A 21,483-nucleotide genomic window follows, 5' to 3' on the forward strand; every position below is an offset into this window, starting at 1 on the left:
ATCTCCAGCCAGTCAGAGCGCCCAATTCCCGACTTACACCAAATTCTTTCTCAGCACGGTTAGCGCCCGCTGACGCCATTTCACGGGGCCAGAAAGCCGCTTCATGTGAATCAGGTTATCGTCTTATCGCCACCCCGCTGAGCCCGGTATCTTAGCACATCCACGGCACTCGACTCCGCGGGGGTTCAGCGCCGGACCGGAGATCCTCAGCACGGAGCGCCGCTGGCCGGTTCCCGGGACGAATGGCTGGTGACCGTCTTATCAGAATGCGCGGGCGTTTCTCCTGTTTCCCCTATGATCCACGGGCGACGCACAGCAGTGGCTGCAGTGGAAAACTGGTCTCCAATGCGCCAGCTTAAGAATCGTTTTCTTAGCCGCATCCGCTGGCTGTGGGAACTACAGCACTTTGCTTCTCTCCACCTCCACGAGTTTCACGAGCACGACGATGGAATCCACAATGTTCTGTTCCAAATTCACTGTGATTCTTATTCCTGCCGCCTCACCGTCGAGGATAGCTAAAAAGGAGCAAACAACCCCGTGGCCGCCCGACGCCCGCGCAGCTCGCCAAATTAAAACATCTAACTACTTTTCAAAAAAGCAGGCCGCCCTAATGTGCACGTCGAGCTTTGCAGTTGCCTCGCATCCTTTGCCACCATCCCGATGTCTCCTCCGAACCATGGGTCCTGCAGCATCTCGAATGATAAACCGCATCGTCGCGGTATCAGCGGCAAATGGGCGGGGGAAAGTCGGCATCCAAAACGAGGTGGCTCGCAAACGTAACCCTGCGATGAAGAGATCGGCATCTGGTCGCACGAGCGAAGGCCGAGTCGAAGTTATATACAGTCGAAAAAGCGCCCTTCAGACGTATCGAAGTCGTAGCAAGAAATATAGAGTGCGCGCCAAACTCCCAGAGCAAAGGTGGTCGAGAAGAGATAAATCGGTCATGGTCAAGTCGTTCGACGTCAACACCAGGAACCGGTGTGGGGTTAGTGGCCGGAGAGCTGTGAGACCTGCTATGGTCGGTTTCGCCACGCGAGGTCTCGCGCTCTGTATGTCGTGTTCAGAGCAGCCCGTCCGATGCCCCCCGGCTGCTGCCAAGGGTAGAGCCGTCTACATGACGACGCACTTGGACTCCTCGCGCTCTTTCTTCACCGACAAGGCAACGCGAGCCGCTTCTGTGAAGGCCTCGTTGACGCCCCGGTTCCGCATGGCAGAGCACTCAAGATAGCGCAGAGCGTGGATGCGGCGCGCCACTTCAAGTCCTTGCTCGTAGTTGATCATCGGCTTCTTCTCCCGTGGGCTGCCGTCTTCGTTCACAGCGTCCTCCTCTTCGCTGGACTCTCGCAGGTCGCACTTCAGAGCCACCAGGACAAGTTTGACGCCTGGGCAGTTATCGGCAATCTCGCCCACCCACTTGCTCTCGACGTTCTCCAGCGAATCTTTGCTATCCACCGAGTAGCAGAGCATGATCAGGTCCGTGTCGTCTGCAGCAAGTCAGCCACAGTCTTGCCCGGCAGGCAATCCTTGGCGCAGCGCATGGGCCCGAGAGCTGAGCTCACCATATGAGAGACTTCGTAACCTGTCGAATTCCTCCTGCCCGGCCGTATCCCACAGTGACAGCTCGATGTGGACATTGTCGACGAAGATATCTAGATAATCGAGCAAATCAGCCTCCCGTGCCCGGCTATGCTCGGATATCGCAACCGCAAGGATGACGCACCATGCACGTAGTTCTCGAAGACGGTCGGCTCGTATACGGTGGGGAAGTAGCTGTGCGATCAAGTCAGACAACATCCGGGGCCGCGCGCCACCGTGTCAAACTCACCCTCGTGTGAAGACGTTTAGCAACGAGGTCTTGCCGCACGCACCGTCGCCTCTAGTGCCGAGAACACATGGCGTCAGCGCATTCGAGGACAAACCCACTATCCAAGTCGGCAATCCGCCCGTCATCCCCTATCCCGGCAATCGAAACAACTCACAGCAAGACCAGCTTGCGCTGGACCGTCTTTGAATCCCCGAAACCGCAAGGCATCGTTGCGACTTAATTGGGCGAGGCGGGAGAATGTATTTGTTCCTGGAGAGGCTGTGTACCGTTTGGCAGGGAGCAGAGGGCAGCGAGATGGTGTGGTGTACTTTCGCTGCGCTGCGCCTTGTTCGCTCTCGACGTTCGTCCTTGTCCCTCGAGTGATCGGACAGTTGATGCAGAAACAAAAGACGGGACGATAGCGAGCGAACGGTTACGGGCAAAAAACGCTGTCGGAAAGTACGAGCGATGGCAGCGCGGGCACACACGGAAGCGAAAAGTTCGAGAGTTTTGACGTAAGCGCAAGGCAGGAACTGCAATTCGATTGATGGATCGGAGCGAGTAGCAGCAGGTAACCTCGAGAAGAGGTAAGAGCGGTCTGTATCCTTAGCCTACTCGCAAAATCTAAGGAACGTGAACAGGGGTATTGTGCGAGCCAGGAGCAAGGCAGTAAGGACAGATGAACAAGCAATAGGGACGAAAGGGAGACCGCCAAAACTGGAGAGAAATTGAATGCCGGAGATGAAGTCAGCATTGTTGGAGCGCGCCAGTTGAGCTGGCAACTCCACTAACATCCCAGGGGTCCACACGGCCCCCGAACGCTGGAGTGGCGCATCGTGCCGGGGTTGGCAGCCCGCTAACGCAGTAACTAACTAATAACTAATTTAGCCCACGTTAGTTACTTGGATTGAAGAACGGGAAAGTGTCGGCGGGGCGGCCGCTGCAGGTCAAGGGCGGAACGGCCCACCGGTTTCTGCTGTATCACGATGCTTGCCTCTGGGCCGAAGCAACATGATATCTGTTGTGTAGTGTAAAGGTCTCTCGAAGTCTGGTGACGTGTTTTCACCTGGCGATGGATCGTGCATGGTCATTCGTCACCCTTTGGTGGGTCAGAAAAAAAGGCTCGGTTCGGCTCCAAGTTTTTTTTCGGCGGATTCTCTACCCACTACTATACAGTACACTACCAAGGTGGGCAGGCACGCAGCACGCCGACAACGCATAAGCAAAGCATTGATCGACGCTGCCGACAGATTGACGACCCGGAGATCTGGATCTCAGCGTGGGAAGAGCCAAACCCTGCGCTCGGCAGGAATTGCTCAGGTATCCGCACACTTTCAAAGTGTGTCGCTCGACGACTGACGCTCCAGGTTACCTGAGCAGGTGGTAAAATGAACAGTACTCACTCCTGTCTTGTACATACACCACCATAGGTGGCGCGGAATCTCAGGTAATTAACCAAGTAACTGAGCACCTTGCAGTGATATGCTAGTGACACAGCACCGCGCACCTTGACAGCATCGTAACACTCGCTCTGCGGCCGATGCTCCCTAGACCGGATGAAGCCGCTCCGCAACCACACCGTGCGTTTTCTAGGTATCATCAATTTGTGTGCGCGCGCTCCCTCTCGCCCACCCCATCCCTTCACATGCAAACCTGCCTACCGCCTTCCCACGCGATCTGCAACCTTCAGCTCTACCGCCCTGCTGTGAAGCTGATTCATGAAGCCCGCATCGCCGCCAAACCGCTTGTTGCGCTGCCGCGCCCGCTCCTCTGACTCTTCTGCTGCCCGTTCCTGCTCCGCGATGAGAGCCAGCCGTCGCTGGCGATCCTTTTCGAGATCAGCCGCTGCCTCCTGCATGGCTGCGAGCTTGCGGGCTCGCTCTTCCTGCTCGGCCTTCTCCCTCTCTGCATCGGCGACGCTGGAACGCCTATCGTGTTTTGGAGGCGCGTGGTCGCGGCGGTCGTCGTAGTTTCTCCGCGACTGATAGGAGTCGCCGTTACGGTAACCGTTGACGCCTTCCTTTTGCCGCCTTGATGGTTCGGACCGCTCCACAGAATAGTCCCTCTTCCTACCGTAGTCACGGTCTGGGGATCTGGATCGATATCTCCGTCTCCGATCATCGCGATCCGGGGAGTACTCCTTCCTCCGCGGAGCCGGAGATAACGATCGGGAATCATCCCTCGACCGGTCATCTCTGTATCGGTCTTCACGGCTCCTGTCGCGCCTGTCATGCCTCTCGCCTCTCTCTTGCCTGTCCCGGCTGCTCCTCCGATCGCGGCCCTCCCGTCGATCCCGCCTGTCCCGAGGATCCACGGACTCAGACCTATCCCGCCTCCGCTCTCGGGAATCTCTCCTCCGCCGCCTCCTATCCTCCTCATCCGAGTCGTATCTCCTGGGGCTTCTCGACCTGTCCCTCGAGTCGGACCTTCGCCGGCCGGAATGCCTCTCGCCATCTCGGTCGTCATCGTGATGGCGGTGTGATCGGTGGTGAGAATGACGATGCTTGTGTCGCCGCTCTTCCTTGCGTTTCGCTCTGTCTGGTGTATCCTCAATACCCATGGACGCCAGAAGCTGTCGTCTCTTGATAGGATCGTTCATCATCGCCTCGTATGCCTCCTGCTCCTGCCGCTTGATCGCAAGCAATGGGTCCTCCCTGATCTTTGCCGCGACATCCCGCGCGTTGGCGACGGCCGCAACCGGCGCTGCAGCGAAGGCGTCTTGGCTCGGCTGCTTCTGCAGCTTCTTGACCTCGTTGTCCTGGAGCAGCTTGTCGATCCGGCGCTTGCCAAGGAGGTAAGCTTCATTCTCAGCGGCATCGCCGGCCTGGCCATCAGTCGGACCAGAGTACATCCATTCTACCCTCTGCAGCCTGGGTTTCCCGCCAGCGGCTTCCAGCGCTTTTTGGATCTCTTCTTTCTTGCGCTCCTCCTCGATCTCCTGGAGGCGTTGCTGCAGCTTTTTGCGTTCCGCGAGCGCCTCGGCTTCTGCCTTTTGTGTCGCAGCGACATTCCCCGATCGTTGGGGATGCCAACTCTTCTTCATGTTCAGATCTCCGGAACCCATCTTGGCGGTGTTGGTGCTGCCGGTGCAGCTCGTACTAAGTGCAAGAAGTAGAGCGCGCGCGCCAAGTAGCCTTCGTTCGTTTCGATATGTGCAATGCGACCGAATTTCCGGGGCGAAATGGTGTTGACGGGCGCAAGGTTGTTTGGTGCGCTTTTGGGCTCGACACGGTTGAGCAGTGATGGAAGCGCGAGTGGCGACTGGGCCCTTGATGACCAGGTTTGCTTTCTGGTGGCAGGAGGCTGCAAGTGGGGCCCCTCCTCCTCCCGCTGCACTGAGCCAAACAATTGATAAGCCGCTAACTTTAGTGTAGTGTCCTTACCCCACACCAGTTTCTCCTCTTGGCTCAGCCTTATCGCTGCTGTCACTTGGTGCCTGCCTCGTTAACCTTGCAACCACTCACCACAACCACATCGGCCGACCAAGAACCACTCATTTCTGCTCATTGCCAGTCCCTGGCACGACACAGCCATTACGCTCCCTAATAAACTGGGTCACCATGTCGGACGACGATTTTATGCAGGCCTCGGATGAGGAGTACGACTTCGAATACGAAGATGAGGAGGAGGAGGACAACGGTGATGTCGACATCGAGAACAAGTACTACAATGCGAAGCAGACCAAGACATCCGACCCCGAGGAGGCAGTGGACGAGTTTCTAAGCATACCGGCGTTAGAGCCGGAGAAGGGCGAATGGGGCTTTAAGGCGCTGAAACAGGCCATCAAGCTGGAGTTCAAGCTGCAGCGCTACGAGAAGGTCGGTCCGCCCCGCGAGCTCGGCACAATCAACGACCCCCCAGATTCTAACCGGTTATAGGCTACCGAGCACTACCGAGAGCTTCTCACATATGTCAAGTCGGCCGTCACGCGAAACTATTCGGAGAAATCCATCGACAACATGCTAAACTTGATCGAGAAAGGCGCGGACAACCCTGCTGCGGTGCAGTCCATCGAGCAATTCTACTCCCTCACCCTGCAGTGCTTCCAGAGCACCAACAATGAGCGGCTATGGCTCAAGACAAACATCAAGCTAGCCAGACTGCTCCTCGACCGAAAGGACTACCGTGCCGTTGCGCGAAAGCTCAGGGAACTCCATAAAGTGTGTCAGAGGGAGGACGGCACCGACGACCCGAGCAAAGGCACCTACTCGCTCGAGATTTACGCCCTCGAGATCCAGATGTACTCGGAGACGCGCAACAACAACCAACTCAAGGCGCTCTACCAAAAGGCGCTGAAAGTCCGCTCGGCCGTGCCGCACCCCAAGATCCAGGGCGTGATCCGCGAGTGCGGCGGCAAGATGCACATGAGCGAGGAGAACTGGACGGAGGCGCAGATCGACTTCTTCGAAGCCTTCCGCAACTACGACGAGGCCGGCGACCTGCGGCGCATCCAGGTGCTCAAGTACCTGCTGCTGGTCACCATGCTCATGAAGTCGGACATCAACCCGTTCGACAGCCAAGAGACCAAGCCGTACCAGAACGACCCGCGCATTGCAGCCATGACGGACCTCGTCTACGCCTACCAGCGCGACGATATCTATGCCTACGAGGACGTGCTCCAGAAGAACAAAGACCTGCTCGCCGACCCGTTCATCGCCGAGAACATCGACGAAGTGACGCGCAACATGCGCACCAAGGCCGTGCTGAAGCTGATCGCGCCCTACACGCGCATGCGACTGGCCTGGGTCGCCGAGCGCCTGCGCATCAGCGAGCTTGAGGCGCAGGACATCCTGAGCTACCTGATTGTCGACGGCCGCGTGCACGGCCGCATTGACGAGCACCGCGGCACCGTCGAGATCGAGTCGAGCGGGGATGTGGAGCGCGCCAGGGCCATTGAGTGCATGGCCTCGGCCGTGGCGGATCTGTACACAGCGATCTTCAATCACGGCGATGGCTTCCGCACCGTCGACATGGCTGCTGGCGGTTACTCGGAATCGATAGCCGATCTTGCTGGCGTGCATGAGGGGGCCCGGCCCGGCGCTGCTGGACGGACATCACGGTTGTTGCGTCGGAACCCGAGAAGAAATGCGGCGGCCATGGGGGCGCTCTGATAGCTCGGATGACGAATGTAGGGAAGGCACGTCGCCGACGTGTATCTATGAGCGACTAATGATTAGACATGAATATTTGCATCCAGACGAGACCCCTTGACGCTGTGAATGGCGAGACCACCCCATGGTGGCACAAACACCGCCGGGAACACAGTGACCATGGCGCCCTCCTCCCAAGATAGCCCACATCCCTGGAAGTGAGGAAGGCAGGGCCGGTGAGCGCAAGTCCGCGCACTGCCGATAGTGACTTTGATCTTGCAGCAATACCTCCTTGCCTCGTGCTCCTTGACCGAATCGGCCGTTGATTGAGCAGCTATGCCACCCGCAGACCGTTAGAGTCCTTGGGCCTGCGTTTTGAACGCAGCCTGGAAAGCAAGACATTTTATTCTTGACAGTTGAGTTCCGTACGACTGTTTTAAAACGTCTGAACTGCATTTCTCCAGAGATTCCTGAGGAACTGACCCCATCGGTCGGCCTTCATAAAATCAGCCCTCGCCTCTCCGAGCACATGGCCCGTGGAAGTTCACGTTCCCATCCGCTAGCTTACGCTGGTCTGGATGTAGCATCTTTCCAAGGAGTGACTAAAACTGCCGAAGAAGGCGCACTCCGATGGATATGTATCGGTATCCTGCCGCTTCATGGACTCATCATTTGGCTCGCGGCTCCATGACGGAGATCGAATCCCTGTAGCACTGCGGACTCATCAAACACCGCTGGGTATCATGGGACCTGTTGGAGCCGTGGTTTGTCTATTGTGTACTCCGCACTCGGAGATTCTTACACACGAAGGGCCGCTGGGTCGCCAACACCATGTCTACTCGCGTCCTCGTCCCGCGAGGGAGGTCCTTGAGCCGACGACATGCCAACCTCCACAGCCCGTCTGTGCAAGTGCCTGGATGCCGTCCACTTGTGCTCGCTGCAGGGATGAGAAACGAAATCCCTCAATGGAACCGCATCAAACGGAAATCCCGAAATGCTGGCGCCCCGCCCTCAGGATCGCTGTGTAACCAAATGCATGGATGGTGTCACTGGCCGACATCCCAGGGTCTGTCGACCACAACCCGGCTGAACAGAGCGCCGTTGGCCCCGACCAACGTCCATACGCAGAAACCATGTGTGCCTGGGCGTTGCAATTTTTCAGCGTGGAAGTGTGTCTCGTGTGTCTCGTGTGTGTGTGTGTGTGGTTCAGAGACAGGGGCCTTCAGTCTGTGTTTACCGAGGGGCGGTGAGGGTCGTCGTTAAAGAGGTCCCGCCAAGACTAATTTCGGAGACTGCCGCGTACAAGTAATTACAAATCGCCAAGGGTAAACGGGGCCGCTACGACTTCAAACATCAACAATGCAAAATCGTAAAGACTCGCAACAACAATAACTTTACGATACCTCAACCAAATCGAAAAAGAAGAAAACGAGGATAACATATACCCTAACTATAACCCGTATCCTAACCTTAATCTAAATCCTAACTAGCGGGGGGCTAGCGTCGCCCCCCGTATCCCCGGCGAACTAACCTTTGGCGATAGTGCAAACCCCGTGGCGATCTTAGCGACGTACTGACGGTGTAAAAACATTGCCGACAATTGGCCGAAATTAGTCTTGGCGGGACCTCTTTAACGTCCACCGCGGTGAGCCGGTGGTCTCGATCGTCTTGGACACAGCATGAGCATGCCGATTATGCACATCGCTACCCCGGCCAAGGTAGCATGGCAGATACGACGCCGCATGGACGTCAATCAACAACAACACCAAGCCGTTTGATCGGCGCACATGAAAAAAATAAAATTAAACAGCTGAAAATTGCCAGCCGAGGAAAGCCAGACCGGCACCGGTCCGCCCAGGAAACCAGCTTCACCCACACCTGACGGATACAGCGCAATATGCAACTAGGGACGTCACCAGGGCCAGGCTCAGGAGCAGCAGAACCAGGACGAGGACCAGGATCGACCGATGCCAGAAGCCAGCGGCCGCTTTCTAATCTGTAACTAGTTTCACTGCGGCGGCGCCCAAGCACAGGACCGGTGACACGGCCGCTGCGAGACGGGAGCCCGCAGCTTCCGCAGACGAAACAAGCCAATGCTCCGTCTTTGATGTCTGGGGGGTGAGAGGGGGGGCGGGGGGAGAAGCGCAGAACTACTGTGTATCGGCAGCACACACGGCCGAGGAGAAGGAGGACGCGCTCGGCCTGCCCTCGTCGCGCAAGGAATACCGAGGCAGGGAGGCAAGCTGCAAACAGATAGCGCCGCGCAGTCCCTGCTGGTTATTAACGACAGTCATATAACAGCGGGCGGGAGCGCGCAGATCACTGATCGTTGATGGTCGGGAGGAAGGAAGAAACAGTCGGGTCAGGATGCAATGACGGTCGACAGCATCGCGGACGGGAAAGCTGGCTGGGATCTGCCCCTCGGGCCGGATGCATGTTTACACAGTCGTTAATGGCATGCACTGCTGATCGGTCCAATGGCTGCTTCCCGGCTCCTTTGCGGCTTCTTGCCGCCCGTGCTGGCCGCAGCGAAAGCGGCCGTCTTGTCCTGCCCGTGGCAGCCATTCCAAACCGTCTTGCAGGTCAAGACCGACAGTCCTTGGACGGGCCCAGGCAGTCCCTGTGTTGAGCGGGCTGGATTTCTGCGGACGGAACGCCAGTGATTTGCCTGCACGCCGAAACCCGCTTCTGATTGAACCCGCTTCTGCTTCTCGGTCCGATCTGGCGCTCGATCCGGGGAAAGCTGCAACTGGCCCACGATGCCGCCAGTCTGATGAATCTGTGGAGAATCAGCTATCAAGGCCTTGTGCTGCGTGACGCCGGTGGGTTGCGACATAGGGCCCTGAATGCACGCGCGGGAAATAGGGAACCGTTCTCCGGACGGAGTGTCGAGGTGAAATGGGCCCCGGCGAGAGTGGAGACGCAGCGGGCGCGACCGACTGCGGGCGGAGGTAGGTCCACCTCATGTTCGGGACCGGCCCGGCAGACAAGATGATCTCTTCCTCAAGGCCCCTTCGGATGTCTCTCCAGCATTCCGTCCATCCTCCCCTACCCACCTAACGGTCACAATAGTGGGCATGGTCGCCTAGGGCCAGTCGCAGATCCCGGAATGCCCAATCGATCTGCTGTATGCACCTCGAAAGTGATTGATCAGACCTCACCATGTTGCGCGGAAGTGGTTGCGATAAGGAGCGCACGTACGTACCTACCCATGGATACCAGGCGCTGATTTGTGAGCAGACGGGAAGCCACAGTGCCTGAAGAGTGGAGGAGAGTTGTGCATGACGTGTTGCGCATCCGACGGGCAGGAAGATCATGTATGAAAGTAGACTGGCACGGAACAGGTGGTCGGGCTTGGACGGAGCAATAGAGGGTGCACTCCCCCAGCGAGATGGCCTGTGGGGATTTGGAGGTTGGGGACGCAGGAGGCGTTTGCAGCGATTTCTCCCGACTCCTGATGCACGCGGGACGACAGGCGAAGATGTAATTGGACACCACCTCCTCAACTCAGGTTCCAGTTGTCGAGCATGTAAACAACCTGGCAGTTCAAGTACGTCGGCAGCTTGAAGATCGCAGGATGGAGCCCGGCATTTAGCGAGAAGCCAGGATGGAAAGACCGACCCAGACTCTGGTATTTCTGCTCCAGGTGGGTCCTGAAACGCATCTTCCGTGCCCAGGGCATCCTCTCTGCGTTCACGCCCCGCGGGGCCTAGCCCTAACTCAGGTACACGGTGCCTAACTGTGGAGTGTAAACAACAGCGGCTCCAAGTTCGCGTTCGTCACCTGAATTGAAGGACGACACTGGAGAGGAGCCAGAAGATGGCTAACGCTTGTTGAGAATGGATACACAGCAAATCCAAAATGGCAGGCTGTAACTCGGTCTCTCCCAAGACCATCCCTGGCCGCCAGAGCGACCCTCGGCTCGCGATCTCTACCTCCGTCCGAGTGTAGCTCATGTCGCATCAAACGAATGTGACCATCGCGAGCTCCCGTGCATTGGCCCGCAACAGAATGCCTGCCCACCCCGCTCCCGCCAATGCAGTCCTCGATGCTGCCCGCCCTCAAGGCCGCTCACACCAATCACCCGCAGCACCCCAACGGCATTCTCGCGAGCCGTGGCGGCGCGGGGCACCACCATGACGAACGTGAACACGAATCGGATGGGACAACCGAACGGGTTGCCTCCGCCGTTCAGCCAACCCGCCGGTTTCCATCGTCAGCCCCAGGCCACCACGCGTGCTCGCGATGCTCACTATACTCACGATACTCACGAACCGCTGCTGTGGCTCGTTGTGTCAGGAAGCGGCGGAAGCACATGGTTGTCAACCGTACCATCATCGCGCACAGAAGCTGTTTGATATGAGTCGCTTTTTGTGTCTCACCCTACTTGCAGTTCACTGGCCATCTAACTGCCCGGGCAAGTGCTGCGGCTGCCGGAGCCCGAGACGGCCCCAGTGGATTGGCTGCCCAGGCTGCATGGCGACGTTTCTTCTGCCCTGCGGAAACCACGGAGCGTGCTTGAGCGGAGTCCATGGTACCTGACCTACCCATTTCTTGCTGAGACCGTCAGACAGTCAATCAGACGCCTCAGGGATAACTAACTCTATCACAGGACACTAAGCCAAAGGCGCTCTCGCATGACCAAAGCCCGGCGGCTCACCTCCCCGACGATCAACCAGTCTTCACGCAAGGAGCTTTTTAGCGCCCGAGCTAGCTTCGGCAACAAGGACACAAGCGTGTGATAGAAGCTTAAAACATCAGCAAATCTACACTACACAGTGTACACCCGACAAGCCATCAGCACCGATCCTCCGTGCCCAGTTAGGACATGGGACGGGGGGGAAACAAGGCGCGGTGGCGGCCCTCCTCGAAAGCCGAGCCCCACAGCAGCGTCCCATGAGCCCGGGACGGATCCAGGCCTTTCAGCCACCCGTCCGGGTTCTGCATCCTCCAACCCATGCTCCGCAGTCTCAACCGAGCATTTCGTGGGGCTACGGATGACTTGGAACATTAAGGGCACCGCTTCGCCCAGAGAGCCTGGATGCCATGCTCTCTGTCTTGGCCAGACCAGCTGCTCGCTGCGATGGTTGTAGGTGCTGCTCTTGCTGCAAATTGCCCGGTGTCCCGGTCCAGTGTGGCTCCGAGACGGGCCGCCAGCGGTGTCATGGGCATCAAATCGCTTTCGCGCAACCGGGTCTCGCATTGACCAGGACACCCGGTTTCCAACAGCACTGTGACAACTTGCAGCGATGCTACCGTACGCATGATGACCCGGTTGAAGGCTACCCATCGCAAATAGCCCGACACTCTATCCCCTCAGCGCCGGCCTATAGTCGGGTACGGGGTAATATCCAGGCCCGAGCATGAGTTGATTGTTGGCTCCGAGCTGGCGAAGGGCGAGCCGATAACTACCTGCATCTGCCTGGGAGAGTGTTGCGTCAGGGCGGGTTACAACGATGGTGTGCGTTGCGCCGCTCCCACGCAACTGATCAGCTGCCCGCTGCGTTTTGTTCCTGAGGTGTGGAAGGAGGGTGTCAGCTTCCCATTCACACGAGTTACCACACCCACCACCAGCACCAAAGCATGAAAGGGCATGGGGGTTACGTACATCACACTGCTACAGTATGTTGCGTTGAAAGAAGGCAGATCTGGGGTTTCGCCGTCAGGGAACACACGGTCCTCCTGCGGTCTCGGTTCCCATGCTACGCTGTGCGAAGTTTAAACATGGCGCGCTAGGCCCGACCCAGAGGGGCTCCGTGGGACCTCCGGGGACCCAGTACGGAATTCCACACCGGATTTCGTCACCACTCCTGGCTCGGAGAGGACCTGCCGAAGAGGCTGGCCCGGCGCTGGATGTCAGCGTCGGGGACGGAGCGAAGTGGTAGGTTAGCTCTGAGGGGCCGGGATCTCAAGCGCTTCGAGGGCTATCGAGCTGAGGCGTCTCCTGCTGTTTACAAACGCTGGCCCCTCAACGAGACATGACTCATCTGTAACGACCATCACCATGGTCCATCTTCCATGTTTCTGCCACAGTGTAGTTGGGATCACTGTCGATTTCCCTGTGGAGAGGACCAACCCGGCAGGCGTCCTCTCTCGCGGCGCAGGGGCCCGTTGGAGCTCTGGCCTTGGACAAACAGCAGCAAGGCGTGGCATCCTCCTCGTTAAGCCCACGCCTCCATTGAATCCCTTTCCGCGGAGACCGCCCCTCCCCCTGTTGCTTTCCCCCAGAAAATGGAGACCTACAATGTGGGTCCGGCATGCCACAATACGACGCTATTACTCCGTAGTGTCGTGCACATCCTCTGGTGCACATTTTCCCCGTTGATGTTACCCACATGCTACCCCGCGAGCAAAACAGGAGGAGCGGGAGCCGGTTCAAGCTTCGCAGATAAGGGGTAGTTATGTGCCAACGGCTGGGCTGCTGAGGGAGGATTCGCCAAGAGCGGTGTTGTCGTACAGTGCTATGTACGGAGTATGTCGTGGAGTGAGTGCTGACGCGGATGATTCGGCAGGCAAACGAAGCCCCTGTCCCAACCTTCAGGACCCACCAAAGCAGGGGACGGGCGGGTTGTGGAGCCCAGGTTGAACGGAGGTTCGCGGAAACGGTCCAGTGGGTCACCGTCCGGCCCCCTGTGGTGTGCGGATCAGACATTGGCCAGTGCCCGTGGACGCACAGCATGAATGCAGCACGCCAAGGATCAGGGGGGCCGGCCGATCGAGGAACAGGCTCAGGGATGACAGGAGAGCAGCATCACGGAATCACGAATCACGTACCGGGTGCCGCAAGGTTCCATCCAGCAAGCTCCGGCATGAGCCACCCAGCTCGCACCGGAGCTCAGACCGCCAGTCCCCTGTCTCGTTGTGTTGTGTCTGCCGGTTTCTTGTCGTCAACGGCAGGGCTCAATGTCTCTCATTTGGTCAAAGATTGGCGACCCCCGGGCCGGTGCGGTTTGGGACGGACCGGCAGGGGCAGAGAGAGGAAACAGGGGTCCTTTCCCAAGCTTTTGCACGGAGCGGAGTGTCCACTCGTGTCGTGTCCTACACTACACAGTAGTTAATTTTTTTCTGTTTCCGACAGGGAACGGTCGAGCTTCACATCGTGGAGTCGCCCCCACACAGCAGTCGAGGAAGGGACGGGACACTTGGAGGGGCAACCGGCAAGGTGGCATCCATGGGACACCCTCCCGCAGCATGGATGGCGTGGCAAGCGGTCCCGGCGACCGCTTCCTGCAACGACAGCCGCGAGTGTGTCCAAAGTAGATTGAACAGCGGTTTGGGCCCAGCAGCAGCAATAATCATGCATCCGGTTAGTGTCAGGTAGTTAGCTCTTGATATGCGTCTCCACTTGACCACAGGTGGGAGGCTCGCCTGCCTGCTGAATTCAACCAAACATCGCTCCAGGCTGCCACTATAACAGACTAACATCGCTCCTTCCTTCCGTGTCGCTTTTTCTATTTACTCGCCCAGCCCTGCTTGCCTCGAACCTGCCCGGCGTCCCATCTTCTTCCCGTCTTCCCCTTCGTCCTTTCCGCCCTTCGCTGCCTGTGCGCTTCCGGCCTGCCATGCTTGTGTGGGTTCCGCCGTCCCAATCGGTCGTTGCCTCCCGTTGTTTTTGGTGTTTCCTGGTTCCTGGAGATCGATACCCATATCCGCGTTCTCTTTTCTAGTTGTTGGTGCCGCCGGCCGTGGCCCTGTGATTTCGCAGCCGGTTAGGGACATACAAAGAGCGGTATACAGTACATTCATAGTGTACAGCCGACTGGAGCTGGCGCAACCAATCTCCACTCTGGCTTCCAGGGGGCCAAGCAGCAGCAGCAGGCAGATAAAACAGGCGTCTCTTGTCCTGTTCGTTCGGCTTCGGCGTTTTGGCTGCGGTTCGCTGCTCGTTGGTGCTTCGGGCTGTTGTTGTTGGCGTTCCAGGCCGAAGGCGTCCCGCCGCTGCAAGCTACCCACTGCCCGTTGCTGCTGTTTCGGTGCGCACACACTTTCCAAATACGCTTGCACTGGACCTGCCTGCGAAAAGGAAAAAAGCAACCTCCTTCAACACCGACCGACACGCTCGACGCTGCTGAATAGCCGGACCGTTGACGCCCGGCTGCTGCTCCGCACTTCCAGGTTGCCGCTCTTCAGGCATGTTTCAGCCCGAACCCACTGCATACCTCCAGGTGCCGGCTGGGTATGCAATCCCGCCCAGTTTACCGGACTACGCATTCGAGGAGACACCCATTCGCCTGAACGACGGCCGAGGTTCCGCTGCAACCGTGGCAGCGGGGGCGGGCGGCAGCGCTGCTGGGGAACCGCTGCTTTACGGGACAACGCCCATCTTCAGCGCTAGCGTGAACAGCGCGGGTCTTGGCCCCGCATCCTCCGCCGCTGGCTCTTTCCCGGCCGACTTCCACCCAGCCTCGTCCACCACGACCACCGCCGCTGCTGCCACCGCGACCGTGTCTGCTCCCTCTCTCCACACTCACCACAGACCGTCATTATCGCTGCTACCAAAGATGGAGGCAAATGCCGATGATCTGGTCGCCCAGGAGGCGGCGGCCCGTGACTACCAACCACAGTTCCAGGTAAACGAAACTTTGGACCCTGCATTTTTGCATTCTCGGTAGTTGTCTTCATTGGACCCCCGCGCTCACCAGGGTCCCCACGCCGCTCATAGGGACCGCTCGTCGGCAAGAAGACTCCCAGCACCGCCATCACGGAGGAATATGCCAAGGCCGACCCGATTTATGTGCAGAAGACAATGGTGGGCAATCCATCTGTGTCGCTTGGCTTGAGGCAGAGACGACGCCGCTGACACCATGATGCCAGGTGCTGCCGCAAACATACTCGCATTATCGGCCGATCCAGGGGGACGGCAACTGCGGTTGGCGGGGTACGTGGGACATATCTCCTCTACCCCGCGGATGATGGGACCTTGCAGCTAATGGCGACCCGGCAGCAATCGGCTTTGGCTACTTTGAGACGCTAGTCAAGAGTGGCAGCAAGGCCCGCATCGAGTCCGAGAGGCAGCGGCTCCAGAGCCTGAACTCACTGATCGAGAATGTCGGCGGCTTCTCGCCCTACGTGTTCCAGGACTTCGTCGATGAGACCCTAACGCTCCTGGAGAGAATGGCCGGGCTCGTCGACCACCAGGAGCAGGCCATGGCGGAACTGCTGGAGGCCTTCAACACGCCAGATATTTCGAACTCGGTTATGTACCACTTCAGGCTGCTGGCAAGCTCGTACCTCAAGAGCAACCGTGAGACATATGGCGCCTTCATCACCACCGGCTCGGGGGTCGACGGCTACTGCCAGGAGGTCTTGGAGCGCCATAACGTCGAGATCGACCATCTCGGTCTGACTCTGCTGGTCAATGTGCTCCTAAAGGACGTCGGCTTTGTCCTGGAGGTTGCCTACCTCGACCGGAGTCCTGGCCCTGAAGTCAACACGTACCGGTTCCCGGAGGAAGCAAACAACCGGCATCCCTCAGAACTGGGGCCCATCATCCACCTGCTTTACCGTCCAGACCACTATGATATCCTCTATGTCCCCGAACCGGTGGACCTGCAGGTTCACCGAGTGGCGAGCTTCTCGCACAATTACGAGATCCAGAGCTCTCCCGTGGGCCTGCACAACTTCGGCGCTGTCGATCTGCAGGCGCTCTCAATGATTCCGGGATTCGGCACGGCTGCGCCAGGCTTAGCCCCGATGCTCGACGCGAGCGCCGCCCCGCTCACATCGTACGGCCCAAGCCCCGTCTCACCGTGGGTAAACTCGCCCTTTGTCGACCCCATTCAGCAGGCGCCGCCAGCAGCGCTGGCAATTCCCACGCCTCCGCCCGCGCCTCAGACACATCCGCTGCGCTTCAGTGAGTACTGCCAGCTCCCAGAGTACGTCGAAAACAACACCTGGCGGGAGCAAACGCTGCAAACCTCGACGTTCAAGAACAGCCACTTCAACGTGGCCCACTACAACAATCCCAATTTCCAACCAGAGGAGTACAAGCCCGAAACCGATGACCACGACACGCAGCCGCGGGGTAGCGGCCGGAAAAGGGGAAGTGTATAGACCGCTTCGCAAGAGGGCTGGCTGTGCCAACCGGGATTCCGAACCAACAGCTGGAAAATGGCAGCGGAGGGATCAGTGCCGCGATGTTAAACCTAATACTGAGGGGTAGCGGGCGGTAACTGGATGGCGTGTGGCGACGAGGTTCCGGGAGAGACTCGGCCTGTTACGACCACTTAATGAGGACGCCCAGAACCAGGCTGGGCATTGGACGCACCGGGGCTCCCTCTGCTCTGCTTTGATGCGTCCTTTTTTTCCATGGCATTATTCACGTCATCCGGCGGCGGCGGGTTTTTTTTCCGATTTCACTTTGTCCGTTTGCCTCTTCATGTTTTTCTTCCGACATTTTGCATGGTGTTACCGGAATGGAGAATTGGGCTTGCTTTCTGTTACTATTTCGATTTTTTTTATTGTTTTTACTCGACATTGCATCCTCCGTGAGTGGTTCCGGTGGTAGCCAGAAAAAAGGGGTGAGCGGCCGAGAGCCGGGGGCCGAGGTCGGCGGTTTGGCATCGAGCAGCACGGCGCACACACACAGGAGGCTGGAATGGCCCCGAAAATTTGGCGAGTTAATAAAAGGCAACGGCCCTTCAAAGAGTGAGGCTGTCGGGGCAGAGGAACGAGAGGAGCGCCTGGACAATGTGGCAGACTGCGTGCATGGGATATCGTTTCACTGAAACATCGGCCCAACGAGAGACGGAGGACAGAGGGTTGGCCTCCGGGCTCATGCTTGGCTGGGATGCTAGAGGGTCGACTCAGGAAAAGTCAGCTTGGGCAAACTGGCTGATACTCGACTGGGAGAGTCCCTGCTGAGTTGGCTTCATGGAGGGTAAGAAGGAAGCAATGGATTCTTTCGGCCGCTATCGTCAGCGCCACCTATGTCAAACCCGGCACTTGCCGTCTCTCTCAGCGTTTTTGGTGCCGAAGACGTCCCGCCTTCTCTTATAACGCTGGCTTGCTGACCAGGACAAGGGCAGTGTGGGCTCCTCACCGGCTCTACACGCGCGGCGTGAACATCATGTGTACGGAGTACACATTGACGATCCTCGCATTGCTTATCCGCCAGTTTCTGCACTCCTGTGAATGCGCAAGACTGGGTGTCCTGTCCCCTTCCACGCAGGACATCACCGCCCTTCACGGCACCACACTTCATGAGTTTAGTTAACGTCGACCTAACTTGCATCTCCAGTGTCCATACATACACTAGTCAGTGCACATGGATGGTGCACCAGTTAACGTGTCAGGTAGTCTAGTTACGTTAGCGCGAGGAAGCTGCCGGATGGCCGGAACAAGGGAGCCCCATGTGTTGACAACCACCTCCACTACACTATTTCACTCACAGGTCGGCTTTCGGTTCGTCCACGACTCCACACCCATGCGGGCGCAGCGCGCCGTCGTGCGTTAGGGTGAAACATGCAGCGTCCAGCGGCAGCCAGTAACCAGTTGCGTGGAGTAATGGTGCTAGCTTGTCGTGGTGCTGATCGTCGAGGTGTTCTCGGCAGACGTGTGTATCATACAGTATGGAAAAGAGTGTAGTGTACTTGGGGCTTGTTGCCAGCGGGAGTGTACATACTGTACGCAGTGAAGCTGCGCACTGATCTGTGACGCGGGAGATGACTCTTCTTCTTCTTCCTTCTCCTTTCCTTCTTTCTTGTTGTGGTTGGGGTTTTTACACAACGGTCTTCTTTGGGAGTATCCTATGGCTGGGGACGTTGCTTACACATGCATCCCGGAAGGGGTCGGGTAACTCGGCTGCGTCGCATCAGGCTGGCAAGGGAAGGGGGGCTGAGCGAGGCGCCGTCTGGGTGCGGTACTATGGATGATGAGGCAGTTGCGCTTGGGCCAAATCGGAACAGGTTGATGATGATTGCCATCTTCTCGTGGACTGTGGTATACCCATACTTGACGGTAAACCGCGACGCTGTTATGGACTGAAGAATGCAATATGAGGTCTGGTTTAGATAGTTAGGCTTCTACATAGATGTTACCGACAGCAAAAGTCCGTTGAGTGGGTGTGAGCCGGTCACAACACGCCCCCTCACCAGTCACCTCCCAGCAAAGATGTCCCTCATGCGGGACAGATACGTCCTCTCCTCCTCCAGCGCCGCCATCTCATCCCGATTTCCATCCCCGCTCCCCGCATCAATCCCCCGCACCAACTCCTCCATTAACCCCATCACCTCCTCCCCACCGACGCCCTCCACCCCGCCGGCAATGCCCATCCTCCGCGCCAGCTCAGCCGCCCACACCGTGGCCAGCCGGCCCTCCCGCGAACTCGGCCAGCACCGCTCCCGCTCCTGCCCAGCAGCCGTCATCGCGCGCGCGAGCCGCGCATCCATCTCCGCCGCCGCGCCCTCGCCCAGCTCCCCGGCCACGGAGGTCACGGCGCGGCCCTCCAGGCCGCAGGCGACGATGCGCGCCCACGGGTTGGTCGTCTCGTCGGCGGCGGCAGCGGTGTACGGCGGCGGGAAGGCGAGGTTGACCGCCGTGCCGAGGGCCGAGACGTGGCGGCGGAGGTGCACGCCGAGGGCGGCGATCTTGGCGAGGCTTTGCTCCCCGTCGTCAGCGTCGGCGTCGGCGTCGGCGTTGGTGTCGCGCGGAGACCGCGGCGCCGACCGCATCGCCACCCACACGCCCGGGTCGGCCGTCGTCCGCCCCGCGAGGCCGTACGCCGCCGCCAGCGCCGCGATGGTGGTCTCCTCCAGCAGGCGGGCGTAGCACTTGACGGTGAAGGACCGGTGCGGGGGCGGGCGGTGGTGGTGGGCCCGCGGCCGGAGGTCCAGCACCGGCCACAGCACCACCTGGCCCGGCCCGTGGTAGGTCGTCAGCCCGCCGCGCGGGGCGTGCAGGACCTTGGGGGTGAGGGAGATCGCATCGGGGTTGTTGTTGCTGTTGCTGTTGCGGTCGTTGTGCGGAGGAGGAGTTGGTGGTGGAGGCGCGGGGATGCGCAGGGGCGCGGTGAGCCGGGCGGTTTCGGATGGGCTGAGCGGTGTGGTTTGGCGGCGGCCGAGGGTGAAGATCGGGGCCGGGGTGAAGGATATGAGGGTTGGGGGTGGTGGTGCTGGTGCTGGTGATAAACCGGGCTTGGCGTCCTTGAAGTCGAGATGCTGGCGGCGGAAGTGCTCCTGCACCCGGCTGGCGAGGCTGTAGGGGATGTAGTGTGGGTGGACGCTGGGAAGGTGCAGGTGCCGAAGGCGGACGCCCATTGCAGCGGTACTCCGTCGTGTATCCGGTACCTTGGTCAACTGCGCCGGTTCCCGTTACGAGGTACCTCCGAACTCGGTAGGGAGATGCAGTCCTCCCGACTGGGGGCCTTGCCTTGCTTCGGGTAGTGTAGGTGGGTTGGGGTTAGCAGGCTGCCGGAGATGCACAGCAAAGCCACCGCGACTCCCTCCCCAACTTTCCGTCGCCCAATTCCAGTTCCCGCGTTCACTTGTTGCGTTGGTGCAGTTCTGCTGTCCTGTCCTGCCGCTTTGCAGATGCAGGTGCAGTCCGTCTGTGCTCCGAGCGAACCGTCAGCCAAGCCAGCTTCGAAATGTCCATGCTCTCGTGTTTTTGCGCATGGTGGAGCCCAGCGCACCAAGGGAGAACGACCGCCAACGCTAACCGACGGCCATCCAATCAAAAGCTGGCTTTACAATTGCTGGGATGATGGTTCAAAAGTCAGGGATCGAACCGAAAATCGCGGTCAAATGGTCTGTCCGCGTTTCATGGGTCGTCGTTAAAGAGGTCCCGCCAAGCCTAATTTCGGAGACTACCGCGTACAAGTAATTACAAATCGCCAAGGGTGAGCGGGGCCGCCACGACTTCGAATATCAACAATGTAAAATCGCAAAGACTTGCAACAACAACAACTTTACAATACCTCAACCAAATCGAAAAAAAAAAAACAAGGATAACCCGTACCCTAACTATAACCTATATCCTATCCTTAACCTAAATCCTAACTAGCGGGGGGCTAGCGTCGCCCCCTATATCCCTAGCGAACTAACCGCTTGGCGATAGTGTAAACGCCTTGGCGATCGTGGCTATGTAAAAACGTTGTAAAAACATTGCCGACAATTGGCCGAAATTAGTCTTGGCGGGACCTCTTTAAGGATAACCTTAAAGAGGTCCCGCCAAGACTAATTTCGGAACCTACCGTTTACAAGTATTTACAAATGGCCAAGGGGTGAGCGGGGCCGCGACGACGTCGAGCAACATCAACAACTATCAACAACGAACAATTGCAAAGACTCGTTGCAACAACTTTACGACACCTCAACCAAATCGAAAAAAAAGAAAACCGAGTTAACCTATACCCTAACCTTAACCCGTACCCTAACCAAACCCGAACCCTAACCAGCGGGGGGCTGGCGCCGCCCCCCGCACCCCCGGCGAACTAACCCGTGGCTAACCCGTGGCGATAGTGCAAACCCCTTGGCGATCTTGGCGGGGTACTGACGCTGTAAAAACATTGCCGACAATTGGCCGAAATTAGTCTTGGCGGGACCTCTTTAAGATCCAGCCTCTTTAACGTCCACCGTTTCATGCTCCATC

The 21,483-nt window shown here is 58.4% G+C and overlaps 7 protein-coding genes across 7 annotated transcripts; 3 read left to right on the forward strand and 4 right to left on the reverse strand.

Annotated features, from left to right (window-relative positions):
• Window positions 1–464: 464 nt before the first annotated feature.
• THITE_2065268 (uncharacterized protein) lies at window positions 465–2,496 on the reverse strand. The gene is made up of 5 exons (XM_003651890.1): window positions 1,980–2,496; window positions 1,826–1,876; window positions 1,721–1,770; window positions 1,560–1,649; window positions 465–1,484 (listed from the first exon to the last, which is right to left on the reverse strand). Exons 1-5 carry the CDS (start codon window positions 2,030–2,032, stop codon window positions 1,111–1,113), a joined length of 618 nt encoding a protein of 205 aa, XP_003651938.1. The 5' UTR covers window positions 2,033–2,496; the 3' UTR covers window positions 465–1,110.
• An 816-nt stretch (window positions 2,497–3,312) lies between these two features.
• On the reverse strand, window positions 3,313–5,053 carry THITE_2112745 (uncharacterized protein). The gene has a single exon (XM_003651891.1). It carries the CDS (start codon window positions 4,866–4,868, stop codon window positions 3,462–3,464), a length of 1,407 nt encoding a protein of 468 aa, XP_003651939.1. The 5' UTR covers window positions 4,869–5,053; the 3' UTR covers window positions 3,313–3,461.
• A 169-nt stretch (window positions 5,054–5,222) lies between these two features.
• On the forward strand, window positions 5,223–7,047 carry THITE_2112746 (uncharacterized protein). Its single transcript, XM_003651892.1, has 2 exons — window positions 5,223–5,622; window positions 5,683–7,047. The coding sequence occupies exons 1-2, from the start codon at window positions 5,365–5,367 to the stop codon at window positions 6,913–6,915; spliced, it is 1,491 nt and encodes a 496-aa protein (XP_003651940.1). The 5' UTR covers window positions 5,223–5,364; the 3' UTR covers window positions 6,916–7,047.
• A 2,296-nt stretch (window positions 7,048–9,343) lies between these two features.
• Window positions 9,344–9,730, reverse strand: THITE_2087076 (uncharacterized protein; the record flags this gene model as incomplete). Its single annotated transcript, XM_003651893.1, has 1 exon — window positions 9,344–9,730. The coding sequence occupies one exon, from the start codon at window positions 9,728–9,730 to the stop codon at window positions 9,344–9,346; it is 387 nt and encodes a 128-aa protein (XP_003651941.1).
• A 771-nt stretch (window positions 9,731–10,501) lies between these two features.
• Window positions 10,502–11,895, forward strand: THITE_111374 (uncharacterized protein; the record flags this gene model as incomplete). The annotated part of the gene is made up of 5 exons (XM_003651894.1): window positions 10,502–10,540; window positions 10,937–11,039; window positions 11,317–11,428; window positions 11,507–11,630; window positions 11,674–11,895. 5 exons carry the CDS (start codon window positions 10,502–10,504, stop codon window positions 11,893–11,895), a joined length of 600 nt encoding a protein of 199 aa, XP_003651942.1.
• Window positions 11,896–14,347: 2,452 nt separating this feature from the next.
• On the forward strand, window positions 14,348–17,128 carry THITE_2112754 (uncharacterized protein). The gene is made up of 4 exons (XM_003651895.1): window positions 14,348–15,464; window positions 15,557–15,643; window positions 15,709–15,772; window positions 15,839–17,128. Exons 1-4 carry the CDS (start codon window positions 15,027–15,029, stop codon window positions 16,945–16,947), a joined length of 1,698 nt encoding a protein of 565 aa, XP_003651943.1. The 5' UTR covers window positions 14,348–15,026; the 3' UTR covers window positions 16,948–17,128.
• Window positions 17,129–18,877: 1,749 nt separating this feature from the next.
• Window positions 18,878–20,594, reverse strand: THITE_2170030 (uncharacterized protein). Its single transcript, XM_003651896.1, has one exon. The coding sequence runs from the start codon at window positions 20,148–20,150 to the stop codon at window positions 18,990–18,992; it is 1,161 nt and encodes a 386-aa protein (XP_003651944.1). The 5' UTR covers window positions 20,151–20,594; the 3' UTR covers window positions 18,878–18,989.
• Between the last annotated feature and the right edge of the window lie 889 nt (window positions 20,595–21,483).

Source organism: Thermothielavioides terrestris, chromosome 2, assembly GCF_000226115.1.
Source record: "Thermothielavioides terrestris NRRL 8126 chromosome 2, complete sequence".
Classification (NCBI taxonomy): domain Eukaryota; kingdom Fungi; phylum Ascomycota; class Sordariomycetes; order Sordariales; family Chaetomiaceae; genus Thermothielavioides; species Thermothielavioides terrestris.

Excerpts from the sequence above, each read along its gene's own strand:
- THITE_2112746 (XM_003651892.1), top strand. The coding sequence starts at position 5,365 with ATGTCGGACGACGATTTTATGCAGGCCTCGGATGAGGAGTACGACTTC. Across the intron at positions 5,623-5,682 it reads AGCTGCAGCGCTACGAGAAG|GCTACCGAGCACTACCGAGA; the intron begins GTCGGTCCGCCC and ends AACCGGTTATAG.
- THITE_2112745 (XM_003651891.1), bottom strand. The coding sequence starts at position 4,868 with ATGGGTTCCGGAGATCTGAACATGAAGAAGAGTTGGCATCCCCAACGA.
- THITE_2065268 (XM_003651890.1), bottom strand. The coding sequence starts at position 2,032 with ATGCCTTGCGGTTTCGGGGATTCAAAGACGGTCCAGCGCAAGCTGGTC. Across the intron at positions 1,877-1,979 it reads CAGCGCAAGCTGGTCTTGCT|AGGCGACGGTGCGTGCGGCA; the intron begins GTGAGTTGTTTC and ends TCTCGGCACTAG. Across the intron at positions 1,485-1,559 it reads GTTACGAAGTCTCTCATATG|ACGACACGGACCTGATCATG; the intron begins GTGAGCTCAGCT and ends GACTTGCTGCAG.
- THITE_2112754 (XM_003651895.1), top strand. The coding sequence starts at position 15,027 with ATGTTTCAGCCCGAACCCACTGCATACCTCCAGGTGCCGGCTGGGTAT. Across the intron at positions 15,644-15,708 it reads TTTATGTGCAGAAGACAATG|GTGCTGCCGCAAACATACTC; the intron begins GTGGGCAATCCA and ends CCATGATGCCAG. Across the intron at positions 15,773-15,838 it reads CGGCAACTGCGGTTGGCGGG|CAATCGGCTTTGGCTACTTT; the intron begins GTACGTGGGACA and ends GCGACCCGGCAG.
- THITE_2170030 (XM_003651896.1), bottom strand. The coding sequence starts at position 20,150 with ATGGGCGTCCGCCTTCGGCACCTGCACCTTCCCAGCGTCCACCCACAC.